We start from the raw sequence: 22122 nt of genomic DNA on the forward strand, positions 1-22122 counted from the left end.
TTGCAGGTCGAAATTAAATCTAGATTGATGGGTAATATTACAGAAAAAACAAGAAGACAGATTTTCACACCGGATATACAAACCTGAAGCATCCGGTTGAAATGTCCACTCCCCAAATATGGTGAAGAGGGGAAGCCAAGTGGCTGGCAGTAATATAGCGATATGGATCTGGGCCGACATTTTCTAATCGAAGAAAACCCCGATCTCAATACAATTTTCTTTTCACACAACTAAACTGTGTTACGAATAGAATGCATTAAGCTTTGTAGACGTGACGTTGTTCACAAAGAGTACACGGGTGAATTTAGTTATTACACACGCGCACTTCACAGAGAAGGCGTTCCCTAACGAAAATATGCAAATATGCTAGAACTCACCAATAGGATCTAGATTGTTCGTGCCCACCTCCTTGCTTGTTCTGCCCACTATGCTTAATTTTATACCATTGAAAACGACACAGATGAACGATCTTGGGTTAGATATTGTTCTAGCTAAATCGTTTATTCCCAGCTGCAACGCTCAACGTTTCTCATAGGTCAAATAGTCAACGAAACGTCAACAGGAAGCAGGAAAGGAGACTCGACATTGTTGTTGATTTGTTCTAGCTATCGTCAGCGAACTGGAGATCAATCGCTTGTACAGAGAGGGGGGTATAGATAATTTAGCAAGCAAAAGTCATTCACAAGTTACAACATGGCCATGACGGCGGTGCGGTCAGGGGGAGCGGGAGGACCAGCCTCTTTGTCTCGGTTCCGCGGTGCGCTGGTTGCTGCGGTGCTGGGAGACTGCGTTGGTGGAGAATTTGAAGGTGCAGAGGAGGTGCCCATGGACCGTGTATTGCAGCATTTGAACGGATTGGAGGATGAGAGTCGCGGCGATGGTGAGACAAGATCGATCACTATTCATATTGAAAAACAAGAGACCAATGTGTTTTCAGTACAAATACTCACATGTATCACCATGCATCTACCTCAGCCCCCCTCCTCGCTTAATCCTAATCCCTATAAAATATGTGGATTGCTCAATGCAACATTAACCTATATTTAATGGGAAATGGCTACACATTTATAGCAGTCTTCTGTGAATGTGCCTCTAAGCCTAATATCAGACACCCACCACCACACTATCATATCATCATCATCATCTGTGTGTGTCCAGGTATTCTGCAGTACAGTGATGACACTGCCATGACGCGCTGTGTTGTCCAGTCTCTGCTGACCAGGGCAGGGTTCGATGAGCAAGACATGGCACGCAGGTAAAGTAGACAGTTAGGGGTCTGTCTGTGTATTACAGTTTCAGTAGTATTAAGTATCTATAAAATGTAAATATTATGTTGGGGTGCTTTTTCTCTGCAGGTTTGCAAAGGAATACAGCCATTCTCCAGGGCGGGGGTACGGGGCAGGTGTGATCCAGGTGTTGAGGAAGCTTGCATCTCCACACCTTAATGATGTCTTTCAGCCGGCTCGGGCTCAGTTCAGTGGCCACGGCTCCTTTGGGAATGGTGGTGCGATGAGGGCTGCACCTTTTGCGCTGGCTTTCAGTAACCAAGTTGACATCAGGAGGGTTAGTGATAGAATGTGTGGTGGAGGCGAGTGGCTACAATGGCTACCATTACTGGCCGTCCTAGAAAACCAGCTAGAAACTCAACAGATTTGCTGTTTGAGGAGGATATAAGGCTACTGTCACCCTAACAACCATTCCAATTTGACTTCATTTAGCTGGGCACTGCCATACTTAAATCCTCTCTCTCTTTCTCTGCTCTCGCTCTCTCTGTATCTCCTATTTCTCTCCCTCTCTGCTCCCAGTACTCCAGGCTTGGTGCGATGCTGACCCACTCCTGTTCTCTGGGTTACAATGGAGCAGTGCTCCAGGCCCTCGCGGTCCACCTTTCTTTACAGGGGGGTTTGGAACTGCCACATAGGCCTACGTTTATCAACAAACTCATCTCAGAGATGGAGGCGGTGGAAGCAGAAGATGCTGCTCGCAGTGACTCAAGAGTGTAAGTATTTAAACAGATAGTAAAAAAGAGTTTACGTTAATTTACCAAGTGCAAAGGATACAACCAGTGAAAACAGTACAGTGAAATTCTTACCTTGAGAGCTCTTTCCCAACAATGCAGTGATCTTAGTAGTAATAATAATATACAGTGAGCTCTAAAAGTATTGGGACAGTGACAATGTTTTGTTGTTGTTTTGGCTCTGTACTCCAGCACTTTGGATTTGAAATGATATGATGACTGAGGTTAAAGTGCAGACTGTCAGCTTCAGGGTATTTTCATCCTTATCGGGTAGAACGTTTTAGAAATTACAGCTCTTTTTGTACGAAGTCCCCCCCTTTTTTTAGGGGTCCAACAGTATTGGGACAAATTCACTTACACTAACGTTCAAAAGTTTGGGGTCACTTAGAAATGGCCTTGTTTTTTGAAGGAAGCACATTTTTTTGTCCATTTAAAATAACATCAAATTGATCAGAAATACAGGACATTGTTAATGTTGTAAATGACTATTGTAGCTGGAAACGGCTGATTTTTAATTAGGATCACCACATTATTTTAAGAATGTGAAATGTCAAAATAATAGTAGAGTGATTTATTTCAGCTTTTATTTCTTTCGTCACATTCCCAGTGGGTCAGAAGTTTACACACACTCAATTAGTATTTAGTAGCATTGCCTTTAAATTGTTTATCTTAGGTCAAATAAGGCATTGTGTCATTTATGAGTCTCTTATTGTAAATAAGAATACAATATGTTTCAAAACACTTTTACGTTAATGAGGATGCTACCATGATTACAGATAGTCCTGAATTAATTGTGAATAATGATGAGTGATAAAGTTGTAGACGCACAAATATCATACCCCCAAGACGTGTTAACCTCTCACCATTACAATAACGGGAGGTTAGCATTTTTTGGGGGGTATGATATTTATGCCTTACGGTTGAGGTAGGTTTATACGTAAAACATGACTGGTAGTAGGATATAAATGTAAACAGGGCTGAACAGTGACTGGTAGCGGGAATATACACTAGCGGTCATAAGTTTTAGAACACCTCATTTAAGGGTTATTCTTTATTTGTACTATTTTCTACATTGTAGAATAATAGTGAAGACATCAACTATTAAATAACACATGGAATCATGTAGTAACCTTTAAAAAATTTTTTTTTTACAAATCAAAATATATTCAAATAGCCACCCTTTGCCTTGATGACAGCTTTGCACACTCTTGGCATTCTCTCATAATATGGACTCTGTCTTTTACCAAATAGGGCTATCTTATGTATACCAACCCTACCTTGTCACAGCACAACTGATTGGCTCAAACGCATTAAGAAGGAAAGAAATTCCACAAATTTAACTTTTTAAGAAGGCACATGTGTTAATTGACTACCTCATGAAGCTGGTTGAGAGAATTCCAAGAGTGTGCAAAGCTTTCATCAAGGCAAAGGGAGGCTACTTTGAAGAATCTGAAATATAAAACACTTTTTTTGGTTACACATGATTCCATATTTGTTATTTCATAGTTTTGATGTCTTCACTATTATTCTACAATGTAGATAATAGTAAAAAATAAAGAAAAACCCTGGAATGAGTATGTGTGTCCAAACTTTTGACTGGTACTGTACTTGTAAACATGAGTAATAGAGTTATTAGAGAATGATGTCGTGATGTGTGTTTTGTCCTATATTTTTAATCCCAGCCCCCGTCCCCGCAGGAGGCCTTTTGGTAGGCCGTCATTGTAAATAAGAATTTGTTCTTAACTGATTTGCCTAGTTAAATTGAGGTAAAAAATAAATCCAAATAAATGGTCGGTCTGTTTCCACGTCAGGCGTGGCAAATTTTTTGGGGGGGTATCTCAGAATGTTGGCAAATCTCACATAGAAACTTAATTGGGAGAAAATATGTTTGACATGCTTTTTACATTTGTATCATAGACTATTTTTGAGAATGTCATGATGAAAGTGGCAATTTTAGGCACTTGGTAGACCTATACGTGCTTCCTGTAAGACCCTATGATCTGTGAACTGTACATGCTACATCTTGGTGTCATTATACTGCTTTTTGTGTGCTCTAAAATATGGAGTGTCTAAATTATTTATATATATTATACTTTTTTTTTTACATTAATTTATTCAACAATTAAAAATATTATTAATACCCCATTTTTTGATTTGGCTTATTTTTAGACATTGTGTGAAACAATAAACAAACACGTCAAATTTCCTGAGTGGACTCTGGGCTATCCTGTCGTGGAATCGCCCAATGATGAATTCAAACATAAGGGTACGCCTTTTCTAGGGTGCTTGAAGAAATAACCGTTGCACGGAGGAGAGTTTTTGGTTCTCAACTTTTCTTTCGTCTTGTTCTGTTTTGCATCTCCAGCTTCAGCGAGTCAGAGTTCCCATTCTGTGATCGACTGCACAGAGTCAAGGACCTGATGGAAAGGAACAACAGTGTCAGCATTGAAGAGGTCATATCTGAGTTAGGTCAGTATTGACTTATGGGGTAAATACAATCTACATTCAATGGTGCCATTATCCCTCTAGGATTTTGTTATTCCCTACTCGTCTTGGAATATAATTTACTAGTTTATCACTTATCACTAGCTAGTATGATAGACTAGCAATTTTAGTTCACTCTAAATATGTACTTCTTTCTGTGTTTGTACTCAGGCAATGGCATTGCAGCCCTGCATTCTGTCCCTACTGCCATCTTCTGTGTGCTGCACTGCCTGGAACCCCGGGAGGGTCTGCCTGAGCGCTATGGTGGCCTGGAGAGGACAATGGCGTACAGTCTGGCCTTGGGGGGAGACACAGACACCATTGCCTGCATGGCGGGGGCCATTGCAGGGGCACACTATGGAATCGATGCTATCCCCCAAATCTGGCAGCGGTGTTGTGAAGGGGCAGAGGATGCTGATATAAATGCTGAGCGCCTACACACTCTGTACCACCAGGCACCAGCTGAGGGAGACTCTGGGACCGACAGTCAGCCACACACAGCAGCACATGACCCCCCCAACCAATAAATGACTTTGACAGAGATAAACATGCATTGATAGCTATTTCATACATCATCTTATTCTGTGGTCCTTCTTCTGTCATCTGTTGAACAAATTAGTCTGTCATGAAAACCCCCATTATGGATTTAACATGAGTTACTGTATGTCATCTTTTTGATGGAGAAAAGTATTTAATAAACAGTTTTTAATGTCAGAAGCTTTATGATGTATTTGTGTGTGTGTTACTGAGAATGTACTGGGAGGTGCAAGACACTGAAATCCCTTGTAATTCAATACTCTGAGGTAGGTGGCGATATTTTCACTGGCGCTGACAGTCTGTCACAGACCCAGAAGAAGAAATTTGCGGAAGTTGACTTTGGAAGAAATTTCAGAAAGCACAAGAGTACTTAAATAAACTAACTTAACTTGAATAGTATAAACCATGGATATTTAATAACAATGGAAGGTAAAGGCAATAACTCCAGTCTTGTGTTGGCGAATGAGGTGGATGGTGTTAACAAATTCAATGTTGATTGATTGGACCACTGCTGAGCGAGCTAGCTACGAACGATGCCCTGGACCGGAGGTAGCAAGCTACTAGGTCTGGGTGATATGGAGAAAATATATCACGGTATTAAAAAAAAAAACGGTATGACGCTATTTTATGTTTTTGAATAATACATGTAAAATCAAATTGTATTTGTCACATACACATGGTTAGAAGATGTTAATGCGAGTGAAGCGAAATGCTTGTGCTTCTGGTTCCCGACAGTGCAGTAAAATCTAACAAGTAATCTTAACAGTTCCCCAACAACTACCTAATACACACATCTAAAGGGTGAATGAGAATATGTACATATACATATGGATGAGCGATGGCCGAGCGGCATAGGCAAGGTGCAATATATGCTATAAAATACAGTATATACATATGAGTAATGTTAGATATGTAAACATTATTAAAGTGGCATTGATGAGCTTGGAGGGTACTATGGTGTTGAATGCTGAGCTGTAATCAATGAACAGCATTCTTACATAGGTATTCCTCTTGTCCAGATGGGATAGGGCAGTGTGATGGAGATTGCATCGTCTGTGGACCTGGTAGTGCGGTATTCAAACTGAAGTGGGTCTAGGGTGGCCAGTAAGGTGGAGGTGATATGATCCTTGACTAGTCTCTCAATGCACTTCATGATGACAGGTGGGTGCTACGGGGCGGTAGTCATTTAGTTCAGTTATCTTTGCCTTCTTGGGTACAGGAACAATGGTGGCCATCTAGAAGCATGTGGGGACAGCAGACTGGGATAGGGAGTGATTAAATATGTTTGTAAATACACCAGCCAGCTGGTCTGCACATGCTCTGAGGACACGGCTAGGGATGACGTCTGGGCCAGCAGCCTAGCGAGGGTTAACACTTTTAAATGTTTTACTCATGTCGGCCACAGAGAAGTTCCTGTTTGTGGGCCGCGACGGTGGCACTGTATTATCCTCAAAGCGGGCAAAGAAGGTGTTTAGTTTGTCTGGAAGCGTGACGTCAGTGTCTGTGACATGGCTGGTTTTCTTTTTGTAGTCCGGGATTTCCTGTAGACCCTGCCACATACGTCTCGTGTCTGAGCCGTTGAATTGCGACTCCACTTTGTCCCTGTACCGGCATTTCACTTGTTTGATTGTCTGCACTGCACTGTTTAAATTCAGCCGTTTTCCCAGACCTCTTTCCATGGTTAAATGCGGTGGTTTTGCGCGAATGCCGCCATCCATACACGGTTTCTGGTTAGGGTCGGTTTTAATAGTCTCAGTGGGTACAACATCTCCAATGCACTTCCTTATAAATTCACTCACCGGGTCAGTGTATAGGTCAATGTTATTCTCTGAGGCTGGCCTGGAACATACCCCAGTCCGCGTGATCAAAACAATCTTGAAGCATGGATTCTGATTGGTCAGACCAGCATTGAATGGTTCTAGTCAAGGGTACATCCTGTTTGAGTTTCTGCCTATAAGACGGTAGGAGCAAGATGGCATCATGGTCGGATTTGCCGAAGGGAGGGCGGGGGAGGGCTTTGTATGCATCGCAGAAGTTTGAGTAGCAGTGGTCAAGTGTTTTACCCCCACCCGTAGTGCAATCAATATGCTGTTAGAATTTAGGTAGCCTTGTTCTCAAATTTGCTTTGTTCAAATCCCCAGCTACAATAAATGCATCCTCAGGATATATGGTTTCCACTTTATATAGAGTCAGTGAAGTTTCTTTAGGGCTGTCTTAGTGTCTGCTTGAGGTGGTATGTACCCAGCTGTGACGATAACTGACGAGAATTCTCTTGGAAGGTAATATGGCCGGCATTTGATTGTGAGGAATTCTAGGTCGGGTGAGCAGAAGGACTTGAGTTCCTGTATGTTGTTATGATTACACCGTGAGTCGTTAATCATGAAGCATACACCCCCTCTTCCAAGAGAGGTGTTTATCTCTAACGGTGCAATGCATGGGGAAGCCCAGTGGCTGAACCGATTCCGACAATGTATCCTGAGAGAGCCATGTTTCTGTGAAACAGAGAATGTTGCAATCTCTGATGTCTCTCTGGAAGGCACCCTTGCTCTAATTTCATCTACCTTGTTGTCAAGAGACTGGACATTGGCGAGTAGTATACTTGGAAGGGGTGGGCGATGTGCACGTCTATGGAGCCTGACCAGGCCGCTCCGTCTGCCCCTTCTGCGCTGCCGTTGTCTTGGGTCGGCTCTGGGATTAGATCCATTGTCCTGGGTGGTGGTCCAAACAGAGGATCCGCTTCGGGAAAGTCGTATTCCTGGTCGTAATGTTGGTAAGTTGGCATCCGTCTCATATCCAATAGTTCTTCCTGGTTGTATGTAATAAGACTTAAGTTTTTCTGGGCTAACAATGTAAGAAATAATACATTAAAAAATGAAATACTACATAGTACTTGAAGGACTTGCAAGGACTTGAAGCGAGAGGAACATCTCTGTTGGTGCCATCTTGTTAAATTTGCTTAGTAGTACATAACCCTAGGGTGGCAACACCTATATTCTAAGGGATTTCAATGGGTCGTTCTCCATTCTGATACTTTTATACTGTTCAATTGAACTTCAATTAAAAATACTTTAAAGCATTTATCAATTTTTGCATTTCCTGCACTCATTTGAGATCATTTCCATGCTGCCACATAGGGCTGCACGATATGGGCAAATCATTGAGGCCTTATTTTTAACCAAATGTTACAATTGCGATTTGGCTAGTGATTGAGATTAAATCACTTGTGTGAACTGTTGGAATCATGGAAATATAATGATTATTCTAATTCTATAGTTCGAATATAATAGTTGACACTTTGAATACAGTATTGTTTGACATGACAAGGACTTATAATGCCAGGCAGGAGTTATTGTGACAGGGTAGGAACCAAAGAGTTGTGTTTCCTTGGGGACCCTATAATCGTTGGCTACATTGAAGATTTTCTCTTAGCTACTTCATGCTTTGTATTCCTCTTTGATTTAGAAGATGCCGTTGTACAAACATCATGCTGATTTAGATCTACACCATTTCTGGTATTATCAGGCTGTAAAGCTAATTATGTGTCCTCTGATTCAGTACATTTATTAGCTAGTAAGCCAGCTAACTAGTGATTAGCATTAGCGGCTAACAAGATTTAGGCCCAACTTGCGAAGAAAAGACAAACGAGCTGTTTGCAGATGTAAGAAACACAAACTAATATTAATTATATAATGCTAGTGGATTTATATTTAGAAGCAAAGTGCAAACATCATCGTTGTCATCAACATAGTTGACCATGCAGACTGAATGCAAGTGTCTCGTGGTCGAGGAACAACAAATGCTCTCATTGGGTGGCTGGGAGAGAGCGAGTGGAGAGAGATGACTCAAGTAGTGAAGTAAACTATACAAATTGACGTTACACCCGACACGTGTGGCATATCAAGAAGATGATTAAACAGCATGATCATTACACAGGTGCACCTTGTGCTGGAGACAATGAAAGGCCACTCTAAAATCAAATCAAACATTATTTGTCACATGCACCGAATACAAAAGTGTAGACCTTTTCGTGAAATGCTTACTTACAAGCCCAACAGTGCAGTTCAAGAATAACTAAATAAACTAAAGTAAAAAATAATATAAAGGAACACAGTAAAATAACAACAATTTTTATTTTATTTATTTTATTATCACCTTTATTTAACCAGGTAGGCTAGTTGAGAACAAGTTCTCATTTACAACTGCGACCTGGCCAAGATAAAGCATAGCAGTGTGAACAGACAACAACACAGAGTTACACATGGAGTAAACAATAAACAAGTCAATAACACAGTAGAAAAAAAGAAAAAAGTGTCTATATACATTGTGTGCAAAAGGCATGAGGAGGTAGGCGAATAATTACATTTTTGCAGATTAACACTGGAGTGATAAATGATCAGATGGTCATGTGCAGGTAGAGATACTGGTGTGCAAAAGAGCAGAAAAGTAAATAAATAAAAACAGTATGGGGATGAGGTAGGTAAATTGGGTGGGCTATTTACCGATGGACTATGTACAGCTGCAGCGATCGGTTAGCTGCTCAGATAGCACATGTTTAAAGTTGGTGAGGGAGATTAAAGTCTCCAACTTCAGCGATTTTTGCAATTCGTTCCAGTCACAGGCAGCAGAGTACTGGAAGGAAAGGCGGCCAAATGAGGTGTTGGCTTTAGGGATGATCAGTGAGATACACCTGCTGGAGCGCGTGCTACGGGTGGGTGTTACCATCGTGACCAGTGAACTGAGATAAGGCAGAGCTTTACCTAGCATGGACTTGTAGATGACCTGGAGCCAGTGGGTCTGGCGACGAATATGTAGCGAGGGCCAGCCGACTAGAGCATACAGGTCGCAGTGGTGGGTGGTATAAGGTGCTTTAGTAACAAAACGGATGGCACTGTGATAAACTGCATCCAGTTGCTGAGTAGAGTATTGGAAGCTATTTTGTAGATGACATCGCCGAAGTCGAGGATCGGTAGGATAGTCAGTTTTACTAGGGTAAGTTTGGCGGCGTGAGTGAAGGAGGCTTTGTTGTGGAATAGAAAGCCGACTCTAGATTTTATTTTAGATTGGAGATGTTTGATATGGGTCTGGAAGGAGAGTTTACAGTCTAGCCAGACACCTAGGTACTTATAGATGTCCACATATTCTAGGTCGGAACCATTCAGGGTGGTGATGCTAGTCGGGCGTGCGGGTGCAGGCAGCGAACGGTTGAAAAGCATGCATTTGGTTTTACTAGCGTTTAAAAGCACTTGGAGGCCACGGAAGGAGTGTTGTATGGCATTGAAGCTCGTTTGGAGGTTAGATAGCACAGTGTCCAAGGAAGGGCCAGAAGTATACAGAATAGTGTCGTCTGCGTTGAGGTGGATCAGGGAATCGCCCGCAGCAAGAGCAACATCATTGATATATACAGAGAAAAGAGTCGGCCCGAGAATTGAACCCTGTGGCACCCCAATAGAGACTGCCAGAGGAACGGACAACATGCCCCCCGATTTGACACACTGAACTCTGTCTGCAAAGTAGTTGATGAACCAGGCAAGGCAGTCATTAGAAAAATGCCGATAAGAATATGGTGATTGGCAGAGTCGAAAGCCTTGGCCAGGTCGATGAAGATGGCTGCACAGTACTGTCTTTTATCGATGGCGGTTATGATATCGTTTAGTACCTTGAGCGTGGCTGAGGTGCACCCGTGACCGGCTCGGAAACCAGATTGCACAGCGGAGAAGGTACGGTGGGATTTGAGATGGTCAGTGATCTGGTGAGGCTATATACAGGGTGTACCGGTACTGAGTCAATGTACAGGTTAGTCGAGGTAATTTGTTAATGTAGGTAGGGGTAAAGTGAATATGCATAGATAATAAACAGCGAGTAACAGCAGTGTACAAAACAAATGGAGGGGGAGGTCAATGTAATTAGTCTGGTGGCCATGATTAATTGATTAATTGTTCAGCAGTCTAATGGCTTGGGGGTAGAAGCTGTTAAGGAGCCTTTTGGGCCTGGACTTGGCGCTCTGGTACCGCTTGCCGTGCGGTGGCAGAGACCACAGTCTATGACTTGGGTGACTGGAGTCTCTGACAAGTTTTTTTGTGTGCAGTTTTGTCACACAACACCACAGATATCTCAAGTTTTGAGGGATCGTGCAATTGGCATGCAGACTGCAGGAATGTCCACCAGAGCTGTTGCCAGAGAATTTAATATTAATTTCTCTACTCTAAGCTGCCTCCAACGTCGTTTTAGAGTATTTGGCAGTATGTCCAACCGGCCTCACAACTGCAGATCACTTGTAACCACGCCAGTCCAGGACCTTCACATCCACCTCCTTTACCTGCGGGATGTTCTGAGACCAGCAACTCGGACAGCTGATGAAACTGAGGATTATTTCTGTCTGTAATAAAGCCCTTTTGTGGGGAAAAACTCATTCTGATTGGCTGGGCCTGGGTCCTCCAAGGCCCACCCATGTTTGTGCTCCTGATGTGAAATCTATAGATTAGGGCCTTAATACTTTTATTTAAATTGACCGATTTCCTTATATCAACTGTAACTCTGTAAATCATTGAAATTGTTGCACGTTGCGTTTATATTTTTGTTAAATATGAAATATATGGCTCTGGCTACATCCTTAGAATCATAATGGTAGTTAGTAAGAAGCCTTCTTGTGTCAGCTGGTGAATTACTTGCTATGTTTTATTTCATCTTCTATCTATGCAATAAAAATTTATCTAATATACTTATCTACCCATTACCTGGTTGTCAGTAAATGACCTCTTCCCATATCTTTGGCCACACCAAAGACACTAGCAGGCAGGCACACTCTCTTAGGCCACACACATAAGTGTTTCTGTCTTTTCCACAGTAGGCCTACAAGGATCAGAGAAGACCACTCCTGGCAGAAAGTCCCAGTCTGCAGTGACTGGCAGTGCAAGGAAAGTGAAGGACAACGCAGCAGACTGGCACAATCTGATTCTGAAATGGGACCGACTGAATGATGAAGGATCCACCATGGCAAATAAGATAGTCAATTTAGGATTCAATAAAAGGTAAGTCAATGCATGTTCTGCAATGTGTGGTTTCTACCAATGAGGCTGTTGTTGTAAGATTTGTAGTAGGATAATAATACATGTCTAATAATCCATGGATTTATACAGAATTGGTAGGAAAGTCATGCCAATGTGAGAGAGCTCTTAAAGTGCACCCCTCCTTATCCCTTTATTAAAATCAGTTCACAGAAAGAGATGCAAGTCATGATGGCGGGTCAGGACACCTCTGCCAGCTCTAATTCAGAGAATGCATTTGAAAACAGTAGAGAACTAGAAGAGGAGTGTGACAAGTTGCTAAGTGTCGTGGACAAAATGGTGAGTAGATCATTTGTGCCATTATTGAACAGAACCAGATTGTGGAAGAATCTGCCAAATCGTGATTGAGGATTGTTCCACTTTCTCTTTTTATCCCTGGAAACACCAACAATTGTAGCCTGGTTCCAGATCTGTTTGTACTGTCTTGCAAACTCAATGGTCATTGTCACAACACAAAAATATCTGGGACCAGGCTACAATTGTGCTGTCGGTGTCATTACTGACCTTTTTTCTTTTTTCATCAGACTCGTATTGTATCAAAAATGGAGAAGTTAGTTTCCTCTGAGAAGGGGATCATCGATCTAGAGACATTCCAGTATGGAACAGGAGGAAGACAAACTCCTTTATTTCAGACCTGGCCTACGTCACAGTTCGGTGAGACTATTAATCAGTTTTAGATGCCCTGCGCTTTGAAAATACACATTGAACTGGTTTCCCAGGCTACACCAAGTTCTAGACTAGAAAACACTTTGAATGGAGATTCTCAATTGCCTTTTAGTTCTATGGTAGGCTTAATTTGTATCTGGGGAACTGGCCCTCAAGATGTTTTTAGTATGGACCATTTGTTTTATGAAATATGTCTCTTTTCATTGCAGCAGACGTCTCCAACAAGCTCTATGAAGCCTACAAGCAAGAACTGACTCTGAAACGGGCTATTCTTCAGGAGCTAGCTCACACAACTAACCCAGACCTTTCAATGGTGTACCTGTCCTGCTGGCTGTATCAGCCATACACAGATGACAGGGCAAAGTTACTGTTAGAGGGTCTTCTTTTAGAGACAGGGCATAGGCCAATTTAACCAACTTTAGTTGGAACATTCTATTTTGTTTATGGACTTGTATGGCTACTGTACTAACAAGTCCATAAATAAATGACAACTATTGTATGGCCATTACAAAGGAACTCATGCACAGCAATGCTGCTGGTTTCAACTCCATGAAATAATAGAATGATTTGGTTCTCGCATCCTTTATTAGGAAAATGAGTTCAACTGTACAGCATATGAAATGGTTGTACTGCAACAATGAGTCACAAATGAAACATGGAAATGAATAACCACAATTTCTTAACTTTTGATTTTATTTCCCCTCATTTGCATTCATTTTCAATGGTATTAGAAACCTATTTTTGGAAAATGTTACACCCAAATATATAAAAAGTAATAAAATAGTGCAACATTTTTTTGTACTGCTTTGATATTTATCTACATATTAACATATCACAAACTAAGCACTTGTTAAAGGATGAAAACACCACAACGAAAAGAACGTTTACAAATTTACAAAGAATACCAGGAATACACTTAAAATCCACCAGATGGAAAAGAGAGATGTGTGCTTGGTGTTGAGGTGGCCGGGTGTGGAGGAACAAAAATCATCACTGCTGTGTTTTCCCCTCAGCCTCAATACCAAGCAGAGCGTGGACTGCTTCCAGAGGGACTCCTTCAGGGGCGCGGATGTGCATAGTGGTGCCATCAGGCCCGTTGACGATGACGATGCGCTCCGAGGCCAATTCGCCCTCCTGGCCCTCTGCTAGGTGCATGGTCAGCCCCTCCGTCTGGATGTAGATCTCCTGGACCTCCTGGCAGCCCTGGGCCTCCTGAACCACCACCTGGCCTAGTCCACTGGAGGTGGAGGCAGCCTGGGTCAGGCCACTCTGCTGGACTGGGGTAGGGTTGGACTGCTGCGGCTGAGTACTCATGGGCTGCTGATCAACTGCGACTGGGTCTGTGGCCAAGGCCTTCTCTAGCTCCTTCATTTGATCCGCTATGTCACTGGTGCTCAGGACCTCGGTAGGTTCTGTACCAGACACACCCTGATCTGTCTCCATGGCCTCCTCTCCTACTGAGTCAACGGTCTCGGTCATGCTGTTGGATAAGTGATCCTGGATCAGTTCCATGGGTGTTATGTTCGTCTCAGGGTTAGATGAGACGACCTGTGGTGTGATGGTAGCAGTCTGAGTGACTTGAGGGCCCACGGGACTCTTGGTGACCACCTCAGTATGTGGCGAAATGTACTTCATACTTGTTGTTGCAGTGTTCTCGACTTTGGCCTCACTTGATTCTGAGAGGATACAGCGAAAAGAAAGAAGATAATGAAAAGTGATCTACTTTGGACATTTAGCAAATATCTATCCACAAATTGTTAGTAGCATCAGGTAAAAAAAATACAACATACCTTTTGTGGAAGTCTCAATGCCGTTCTGATGGATCTGAACACCAACCTGGTTTTCCATTTTAAACCTCTTTGTTGGAGGTAACATTTTAGAATTCTAGGTAGAGAAAGACTTACATCAATCTAACAATTACTCAAATCTGAGCATCTCATAATTCATTATTATGAAAACAATCCATAATAATGCCATAATTCCCTAAGTGTAGAGAAGTGTGCGGTCTAAATTAAATAGTGCTCTCCTTACCTCCATATAGTGGACATTCTTGGTTGCCATGTTGGTGACATTCTGCTGAGTTGGAGGGTTCAGAACTTTGAACTTGTTCACCTCATCAACGATGCCAAGAGATTTGGCAACCTAAGTGACAGGATATACAGTATGAAAATTGTACTCTCTATATTTTGATTCCAAGATGGAATAACAATTTAGTGATTTAGCAGATGCTCATATCCAGAGTGACTTACAATTAGTGCACTCATCTTAAGATAGCTGGGTGAGACAACCACATATCACAGTCGTAGGCAAGTACATTTTCCCTCAAAGTAGTTATCAGCAAAGTCAGTGCTAGCAGGAAAATATTCTGTATTCATTTTTACCTCTACATTGTGGACCTCCAAGGCCATGTGAACACCCTGAGGGTTACTGATGTAGTCCTGGGCCATCTTCTTCACCTGACTGTGGAGCTTCTCAAACTCCCGGTACACATCCGAAAACTGGGTTTTGGGTTGCCGCCCCTTCTCCACCTTAAGTTAAATGGGATACACTTATTCAGTAAACTAAAAACAGAACGTCTTATTCTTTATTTGACTGTTGCTAAAAATATGATAAAAAGATCCACCATTTGTCCAGAGGTAATTAGCTTCCATATCAAGCCTAAAATGTGATCATCCAATTTTCCCACTATATCACCATGCATTCAAACAATGTGCAGCAAAAACCATGTATTAGGCAACTTATTTTTTATTGCACTGTTTTTCAAGTGGTGACCGTACCTTCATCAGGAGGAACTCCCAGACAGTCATGACCTTAGCCAGACGAGGGAGCACAGTCTCCATTAGTTCTTCATTGTCACATTCGTGTGTCACCTAAACAGGGGACAAGTGACGTAGTAAAGTACTAGTATATACACATTCCTATCCTTTGTCATTAGCACCATTGGTAGGTATGATTTTCAGATGTGATACTCACAGCATCGCTATGTGTTGCATTCTTAGAACAAAATGCTTTTGAGCACATGTTTTATGTTAGTAACGTTTTCTAATCCTGACGCTTAATTTGATGTACCTCTTTGAGCCATGCTTTCCTACTCTGGGTCTGCTGCTCCACGCTGGCTGCTCCCCCTCCTAGCTTTGGAGGTCGCCCCAGTCTCACCGCTGGGTGTGCTTTGGTAGGTGGTCTGCCTCGTCCTCTGGGCCTCCCTGGTCCCCGAGCCTGGACCACAGCCTGCCTGGTAGAAGCTGCTACTCCTTGGGTTGCTGTGGTGTCCGCCTGTGGAGAATCAGTATCAGTAAAACACTATGGATTGGTTTCCCAGACACAGATTAAGCCTAGTCCTGAACTAAAGCTATTTCAAGAGATTTTCCATTGTGCATGATTTGTATTTTTAGAACAGGACTAGGCTTAGTCTGTGTCCAAGAAACGGGCACTATAACAGACAGACATAACCATATTAGTTTTAGGCTAAATTAGCTATGGTTTGTAAACATACCAATGGTAATTTTTTGTCAACATTGGTTGAGACGGTAACTTTCTAGGGTCTTACTTTTTGTTGAGTGGTTGCAGCAGCTGTTTTCTCTGTGGCCTCACTTTTCTCAGGACCTGATGTATTTTTAACACTGCTTGCATTACTTTCTTCAGTCGGCTTCTTATGTTCGTCCCCAGCGTCTGCGCTTTTATCAGGGCTGTCTGTTTTAGAGGTCCCTTCAGGAAGTGACTTCAGTTCACCGTGGGAGGGGTTCAGCCTGTAGTGTCTGGACAGACCTCCATGGCCTATGTAAGCTTTATCGCACGTTTCACATTGAAAGGCCTTCCGCTTGTGACTGTAAATCATAGATGCTGCTCCCTTTTTACCATCCTCACCATCTTCATCTTCCTCCACACTGATTTCAGAGTAGTCGTCAGAATCTGACTGATGGCTCTCGGCCAAGTCCTCTGTCTTGATGAACTTATAGTCCTTCACCTTGTATTTGGGCGGTCTGGACACCCTCCCGGAACGTGTTTTGATTTTCGGTGCCTTTTTCATTCTGGTTTTGACCCTTTTGACTTTTTCCACTGTGGGGACAGAGACAGACGTGGCAGGTTTAATTGCTGTGACTGTTGTGCCATTGACCGGGACCTTACCTGAAGGCTGCTGGACAGGGGTCTGAACAGGTATGGGCAGTTTGTGCACAACGGGAACCAGGCTCCCAACCACAGGTGTTGAGCTCTGCAGTAGCAGCTGAATAGGAGGGTCTCCAGGGTTCTGCTGTAGGAAGTACTGTTGCTGTCCAACTATGGGTGTGATGTGGATGATCTGGGGGCTGTTGCTCACACTGCCGTTCGTAGACACTTTGACTTGCTGGCCTTGACTGGCCACAGCCAAGTTCTTCTGTTGAGGGATTGATATGGTAGTCTGTGTAGGTCCTTTCCCCTCCTGCTTTCCAGATGGTATCTGGACTTGGATTCTGATGGTTTCCTGCTGGTAAAATATAAACAATATTAATGTCAGTGGTGGTCATAATTGCCAGACAGTAGATTTCATGCAGCTTATTAAAGTGCAATGATCGAATATTAGCTTTTTTCTCCTTAAACAGAATTAGACAATTAAGCATACATATCAGTGAAAGTCACAAGCAATAATTTGGATTACTAACTAAATTATAACATAGAATACATAAACAAATCCCAAACGTTGTTACCTTTTTCTGAACCAGGCGTGTACCATTGTGGGACTGAAGTGCCACTTGTTTCGCAACATTCTTCAGCTTCTGTGATGCATTCTGCATAGTGACCAGTGGCTGTGGGCTTGCTACTGCAATCTCTGAAGCTGCTACAGTCGTGAACAAGCCAGTTGTGGGATCCAGTGTGGTCACAACCTGCTCCGATCCCTTGGGTGTCTGGGCCATGAATTGCTGAGATTTGGTAACTTGCTCTATCACTTGTTGCAGTTCGTTGGGAGCCAGTGCTGTACTGGGAATAGTATACTGTATCTGTGACGAAGTAGTAGGGACTGTTTTGATGCCTTGATTTTGTTCAAACAGATGAGCAGCCTCATTCTCAGTCACTGTGATAAGCTGTTGTTTGGCCAACTGCTCCACTAGCTGTTGCTGCTCCTCTTCAGTCAGACCTGATCCCTCAACAAAACTACCATCTGGTTGCACATAAATGATGGTGGTCCCAGGTGCAAGAGCATTTACAAAGTCAGCACTGACTGTAGAATACTCTGCTCCCGTTGCAATACCTGGGGTCTCAACAATAGAAGTTAATATGTTCTGTTCAGGTTGTTGTTCATGGTCTTCAGTTTGGCTGACAACCTCCTGGGAGTCCTTTGCAACGAATGTCTCCTCTTTTGTGCAGCTTTGCAGGAAATCTGTCAATCCCTGCTCTTCGGTGATCTCTGGTGCATTTGCTTCAATGCATTTCTCGCCGACTTGCTTCTGGTTAACTTGCAATCCAGAAACACATGGAACTTGAGATACTGTAACATGATCTGCCCCTGTTGTTGTACTTGACATATTGCTCTCGTTGTCGGCCATTTTGATTGTTGTAGCTAGCTAGCTAGATGTTCATGTGCAATTCTGAACCAATCGATAGGTTAGGTAACTTGAATTTCGTTAAATTTTTACAGACCAATACGTTGGTACAAATATATTTCTACAAAGGTTACTGCAATGGTCCCAATTTTTTTTTGTTGCAATATTGTGAAACGGTGCAATCATTAAACGCTACAGAAGGAAACAGTTCACGCCGTGAGCTAAGAGACTGCTAGCTGTAGCTATCATATTTTTCTCCAGCGTTGATATGCCGTTTCCGTATCCGTTCTTCGTATTCTATATTATTATAGCGGTCCGCAAACAAATGTTCGAGGTGCATGCCACCGCCTACTGTCCTGGAGTGTGTAGTCAATCACAGTTCACAGACTGAATAAAGAAACCAGTAATTAAGATACATTAAACCCTTTTATATAATACGGTAGTACTAAGAAAATAAAAAACTACCCTACTAACTTCTAACAACCTATTCCCAAAATCCCTTTCAACACCCTGATCCCCATCCAAACTCAATAACCATACACGTCAATATTTCTCTCTCTTCCACATACGGTACTTACAACAATACATCAACAAATGCTTCACTGTTTCATAAATTATACACTCTGTACACAAACCATTTGCATGCTTGCCAACCAGATATAATGCCGATTTCAATGTACAAAGTCCTAGACGCAACTGAGCAAACACCACCTCTTCCTTCTTAATCTAACTCTTGAATCTTGGTCCACCAACTGTTCTTTGGAGGGCATATAAATGCCGGCCCTTGGGCTTTGAGTCCCACCTCTTCTGCCACACATCTCTACCCAGTGGAGGACAAATATCAATTATATCTAGTTTTAAAGCCATTTTGGCTACCTGGTCTACTATTTCACTCCCAGGTGGGCTGGGACCCAGCAGAATCGCACTACTACTCCCAGTCTCTTGATTCTCCATAATAACATTAATGCCTCCAAAAGTAGGTCACTCCTATTAGATTTTCCAGATGATAAACTGTTCAATACAGACAGGGAATCTGACCATAGTACATTTCTGACTGGTGGAGCGTCCTCCACCCACTGGAGCACCACTGGAGCACCTACTATTGCCAAAGGTTCAACTAAATATACTGACAGTTAATCTGTTAGTTTCGACATATCATATCAAATTCAGGGATGTAACCGCCTGCTCCTGTACGACCCAATGATGTACAGTACCAGTCAAAAGTTTGGACACACCTACTCATCCCATGGTTTTTCTTTATTTTTACTATTTTCTACATTGTAGAATAATAGTGAAGACATCAAAATTATGACATAACACTTATGGAATCATTTAGTAACCAAAAAAGTGTTAAACCAATCAAAATATATATTATATTTGAGATTCTTCAGTTGCCACCCTTTGCCTTGATGACAGCATTGCACACTCTTGGAATTCTCTCAACCAGCTTCATGAGGTAGTCACCTGGAATGCATTTCAGTTAGCAGGTGTGCCTTGTTAAAAGTTAATTTGTGGTAAAAGACCAAGCCCATATTATGGCACGAACAGCTCAAATAAGCAAAGATAAATTACAGTCCATCATTACTTTAAGACGTGAAGCTCAGTCAATCTGGAAAATGTCATGAACTTTGAAAGTTTCTTCAAGTGCAGTCGCAAAAACCATCAAGCGCAATGATGAAACTAGCTCCCATGAGGACCGCCAAAGGAAAGGAAGACCCAGAGTTACCTCTGCTGCAGAGGATAAGTTCATTAGAGTTACCAGCCTCAATCTATGGATCCAACAAATATTTGCTTTGTCTATCATATTGAAATTTTAATACACATAGCTGGATGCTGCAGGTCACTCACTGGGATTACTGTATGTGTCCATGAATACACAAATGTTGGCTGTAATATCAAGGTGCCTGTTTAGTTTGACACACAACAGAGAAAAATAAACAATATTGATAACCTGTAAAAAGAAATTTTATGAGAATAAACTTCTCATCTGGCACAGTAGGTGGCAGCCATGCATCATTGTATTCCCGCGAGACTAGGAAGTCGTAGGGTTGTTGACAACCATAGCGCTTGACGTTCTCGAATAATAAATCATAGAAGGATGCGATAGCAATGTCGCCAGCGCTATCTTTTATACACGAGTTTAGCGTAACGTATGTGTCATCTATATGATAACAGGATATAGGGACATAATATAATGTAAGTCTGTGTTAACACTTGTGTTTTGTATTTGTAGTTAACGATAGCTAGCCTAGTCAACATTATCTAGTTAACGTTAGCTCATGTCAAAATTGCTGATAAACAGCTCTTGGCCTGGCTGTGCTCATTCTAAGCTCGTTAGCTATCCAATATTTTCGGTTGCAGGCAAATTCAATTTTGACCTGCCCAATTAATGTCACTAGCTGGTAGTTTCAGTTGATGTGGATTGTTGCTAGCTAGGCTAATCGAGCTAGCGCTAACTGAAGGTGTGAAAACCCTGAGGATAACCACTGCAGCAACTAGCAAGCTAGGTACCAAGGCTGGTCCCACACTATGTACTCTAGCCAAGTATTATATTATTCTATGCTATACATGTCATGTCTATCACCATGCGTTCCACACATGTTTGATAGCCGTGCCTAATTGTCTTGTCAACAGAGCAGAGCATTGCCTGTGCACTATGGCAGCCCAAACTCCTCCACAGAGCGCCCTGAGGGAGTTCTGTCCCCTATACTACTTGCTTAATGCAATACCTGCCAAGGTCCAGAAAGGCTTCCGCTCTGTAGTGGTCTACCTGACTGCTCTGGACACCAACAGCGATTACATTGCTGTGGGGAGCAGTATCGGGATGCTCTACCTGTACTGCAGGCGGGTCAGCCAGATTAATAAATACAGCATAGAGGTGAGTATGCCACTGTTTTAGGCATTGCTTAGTTGATTTAATTATGTTGCATGCACCTTCACCCCAAAGCAAATTTGGTAACAAACATCCAAATATTAGCGATTTACAAAAATTGTCAAATGTAAGTAAATGTTTTTGCCCCAAGTAAGTAGGTATGTCATTCTAAACATGTTATATTTCCAGGGGAAATCCGAAGCTATCACAGCAGTGAAGCTGCTCAGTTGTTTTGATGACTTGGTGGCAGTGGGCACGGTGTTTGGTCGGGTTGCTGTCTTTCAACTGGTGTCTCAACTTCCAGGCAGGAACAAACAGGTATGCCAACAAACCAGTCAATCAACTGAACTGTTGATATGACTAAAGATAGTGTTTTTGAGCTGTTTTTTTTCCTATTTTATTCTAGGCTTGGGTAATATACCGTATATTGAGGTGTTTAGAAATACCTACAGTATGATATACCTACAGTAGATGGCAAGATCATGCTTATTGGTTAGAGCAAAGACAATCAATCTTCTGGATCAAGATCATGCTTATTGGTTAGAGCAAAGACAATCAATCTTCTGGATCAAGATCATGCTTATTGGTTAGAGCAAAGACAATCAATCTTCTGGATCAAGATCATGCTTATTGGTTAGAGCAAAGACAATCAATCTTCTGGATCAAGATCATGCTTATTGGTTAGAGCAAAGACAATCAATCTTCTGGATCAAGATCCCTGCTGTTTAATTTGTTTTTTTTTTTGCGTGCAGCAAACTGAGTAGCCTTTTGTGATTGTTGTATAACTTTATGAGCTGGGTTGCAATTAGTTTATGTTCGCTTGCGTATTGTTAGCATTAAGCAAGCATCCGCTATGGGACTTCGCTAGTAATTTGCTAGCTGTATTTATTTATTTTTACATTTAGAAACTATAGTATGTTATGGTACAGGAACAGTATACCGGTATAAACATTCATATACCACCCA

At 42.1% G+C, this 22122-nt stretch overlaps 4 protein-coding genes across 8 annotated transcripts in view; 3 read left to right on the forward strand and 1 right to left on the reverse strand.

Annotated features, from left to right (window-relative positions):
* The first annotated feature begins 435 nt into the window (after nucleotides 1-435).
* On the forward strand, nucleotides 436-5218 carry adprs (ADP-ribosylserine hydrolase). The gene is made up of 6 exons (XM_029675788.2): nucleotides 436-880; nucleotides 1159-1255; nucleotides 1356-1563; nucleotides 1806-1999; nucleotides 4383-4486; nucleotides 4673-5218. Exons 1-6 carry the CDS (start codon nucleotides 694-696, stop codon nucleotides 5026-5028), a joined length of 1146 nt encoding a protein of 381 aa, XP_029531648.1. The 5' UTR covers nucleotides 436-693; the 3' UTR covers nucleotides 5029-5218.
* Nucleotides 5219-5341: 123 nt separating this feature from the next.
* Nucleotides 5342-13561, forward strand: cinp (cyclin dependent kinase 2 interacting protein). Of its 3 annotated transcripts, none has more exons than XM_029675793.2 (5): nucleotides 5342-5467; nucleotides 11883-12066; nucleotides 12249-12381; nucleotides 12627-12756; nucleotides 12978-13561. In XM_029675793.2, the coding sequence occupies exons 1-5, from the start codon at nucleotides 5461-5463 to the stop codon at nucleotides 13178-13180; spliced, it is 657 nt and encodes a 218-aa protein (XP_029531653.1). In that variant the 5' UTR covers nucleotides 5342-5460; the 3' UTR covers nucleotides 13181-13561. The 3 variants fall into 3 exon arrangements, with proteins under 3 accessions (XP_029531653.1, XP_029531652.1, XP_029531651.1); XM_029675792.2 differs by lacking the exon at nucleotides 5342-5467 and adding an exon at nucleotides 5476-5650 and having other exon boundaries at nucleotides 12981-13561; XM_029675791.2 differs by lacking the exon at nucleotides 5342-5467 and adding an exon at nucleotides 5479-5650.
* znf839 (zinc finger protein 839) lies at nucleotides 13444-18563 on the reverse strand. Of its 2 annotated transcripts, none has more exons than XM_029675790.2 (8): nucleotides 17451-18563; nucleotides 16316-17227; nucleotides 15838-16041; nucleotides 15546-15638; nucleotides 15150-15296; nucleotides 14800-14910; nucleotides 14559-14652; nucleotides 13444-14444 (listed from the first exon to the last, which is right to left on the reverse strand). In XM_029675790.2, the coding sequence occupies exons 1-8, from the start codon at nucleotides 18285-18287 to the stop codon at nucleotides 13759-13761; spliced, it is 3084 nt and encodes a 1027-aa protein (XP_029531650.1). In that variant the 5' UTR covers nucleotides 18288-18563; the 3' UTR covers nucleotides 13444-13758. The 2 variants fall into 2 exon arrangements, with proteins under 2 accessions (XP_029531650.1, XP_029531649.1); XM_029675789.2 differs by having other exon boundaries at nucleotides 16316-17230; nucleotides 17451-18562.
* Nucleotides 18564-20327: 1764 nt separating this feature from the next.
* LOC115138680 (tectonin beta-propeller repeat-containing protein 2-like) overlaps nucleotides 20328-22122 on the forward strand; it is a 35065-nt gene continuing 33270 nt past the window's right edge. Inside the window, exons 1-3 of one of the 2 annotated variants that reach the window (XM_029675796.2) lie at nucleotides 20328-20480; nucleotides 20919-21162; nucleotides 21346-21474. In XM_029675796.2, the coding sequence (XP_029531656.1) occupies nucleotides 20941-21162; nucleotides 21346-21474 (351 nt within the window). In that variant the 5' untranslated portion in view covers nucleotides 20328-20480; nucleotides 20919-20940. The remainder of the gene's footprint in view (nucleotides 20481-20918; nucleotides 21163-21345; nucleotides 21475-22122) is intronic. The other variant, XM_065025778.1, reaches the window with a different exon arrangement.

The sequence above is a fragment of the Oncorhynchus nerka genome, linkage group LG12, assembly GCF_034236695.1.
Source record: "Oncorhynchus nerka isolate Pitt River linkage group LG12, Oner_Uvic_2.0, whole genome shotgun sequence".
NCBI lineage: Eukaryota > Metazoa > Chordata > Actinopteri > Salmoniformes > Salmonidae > Oncorhynchus > Oncorhynchus nerka.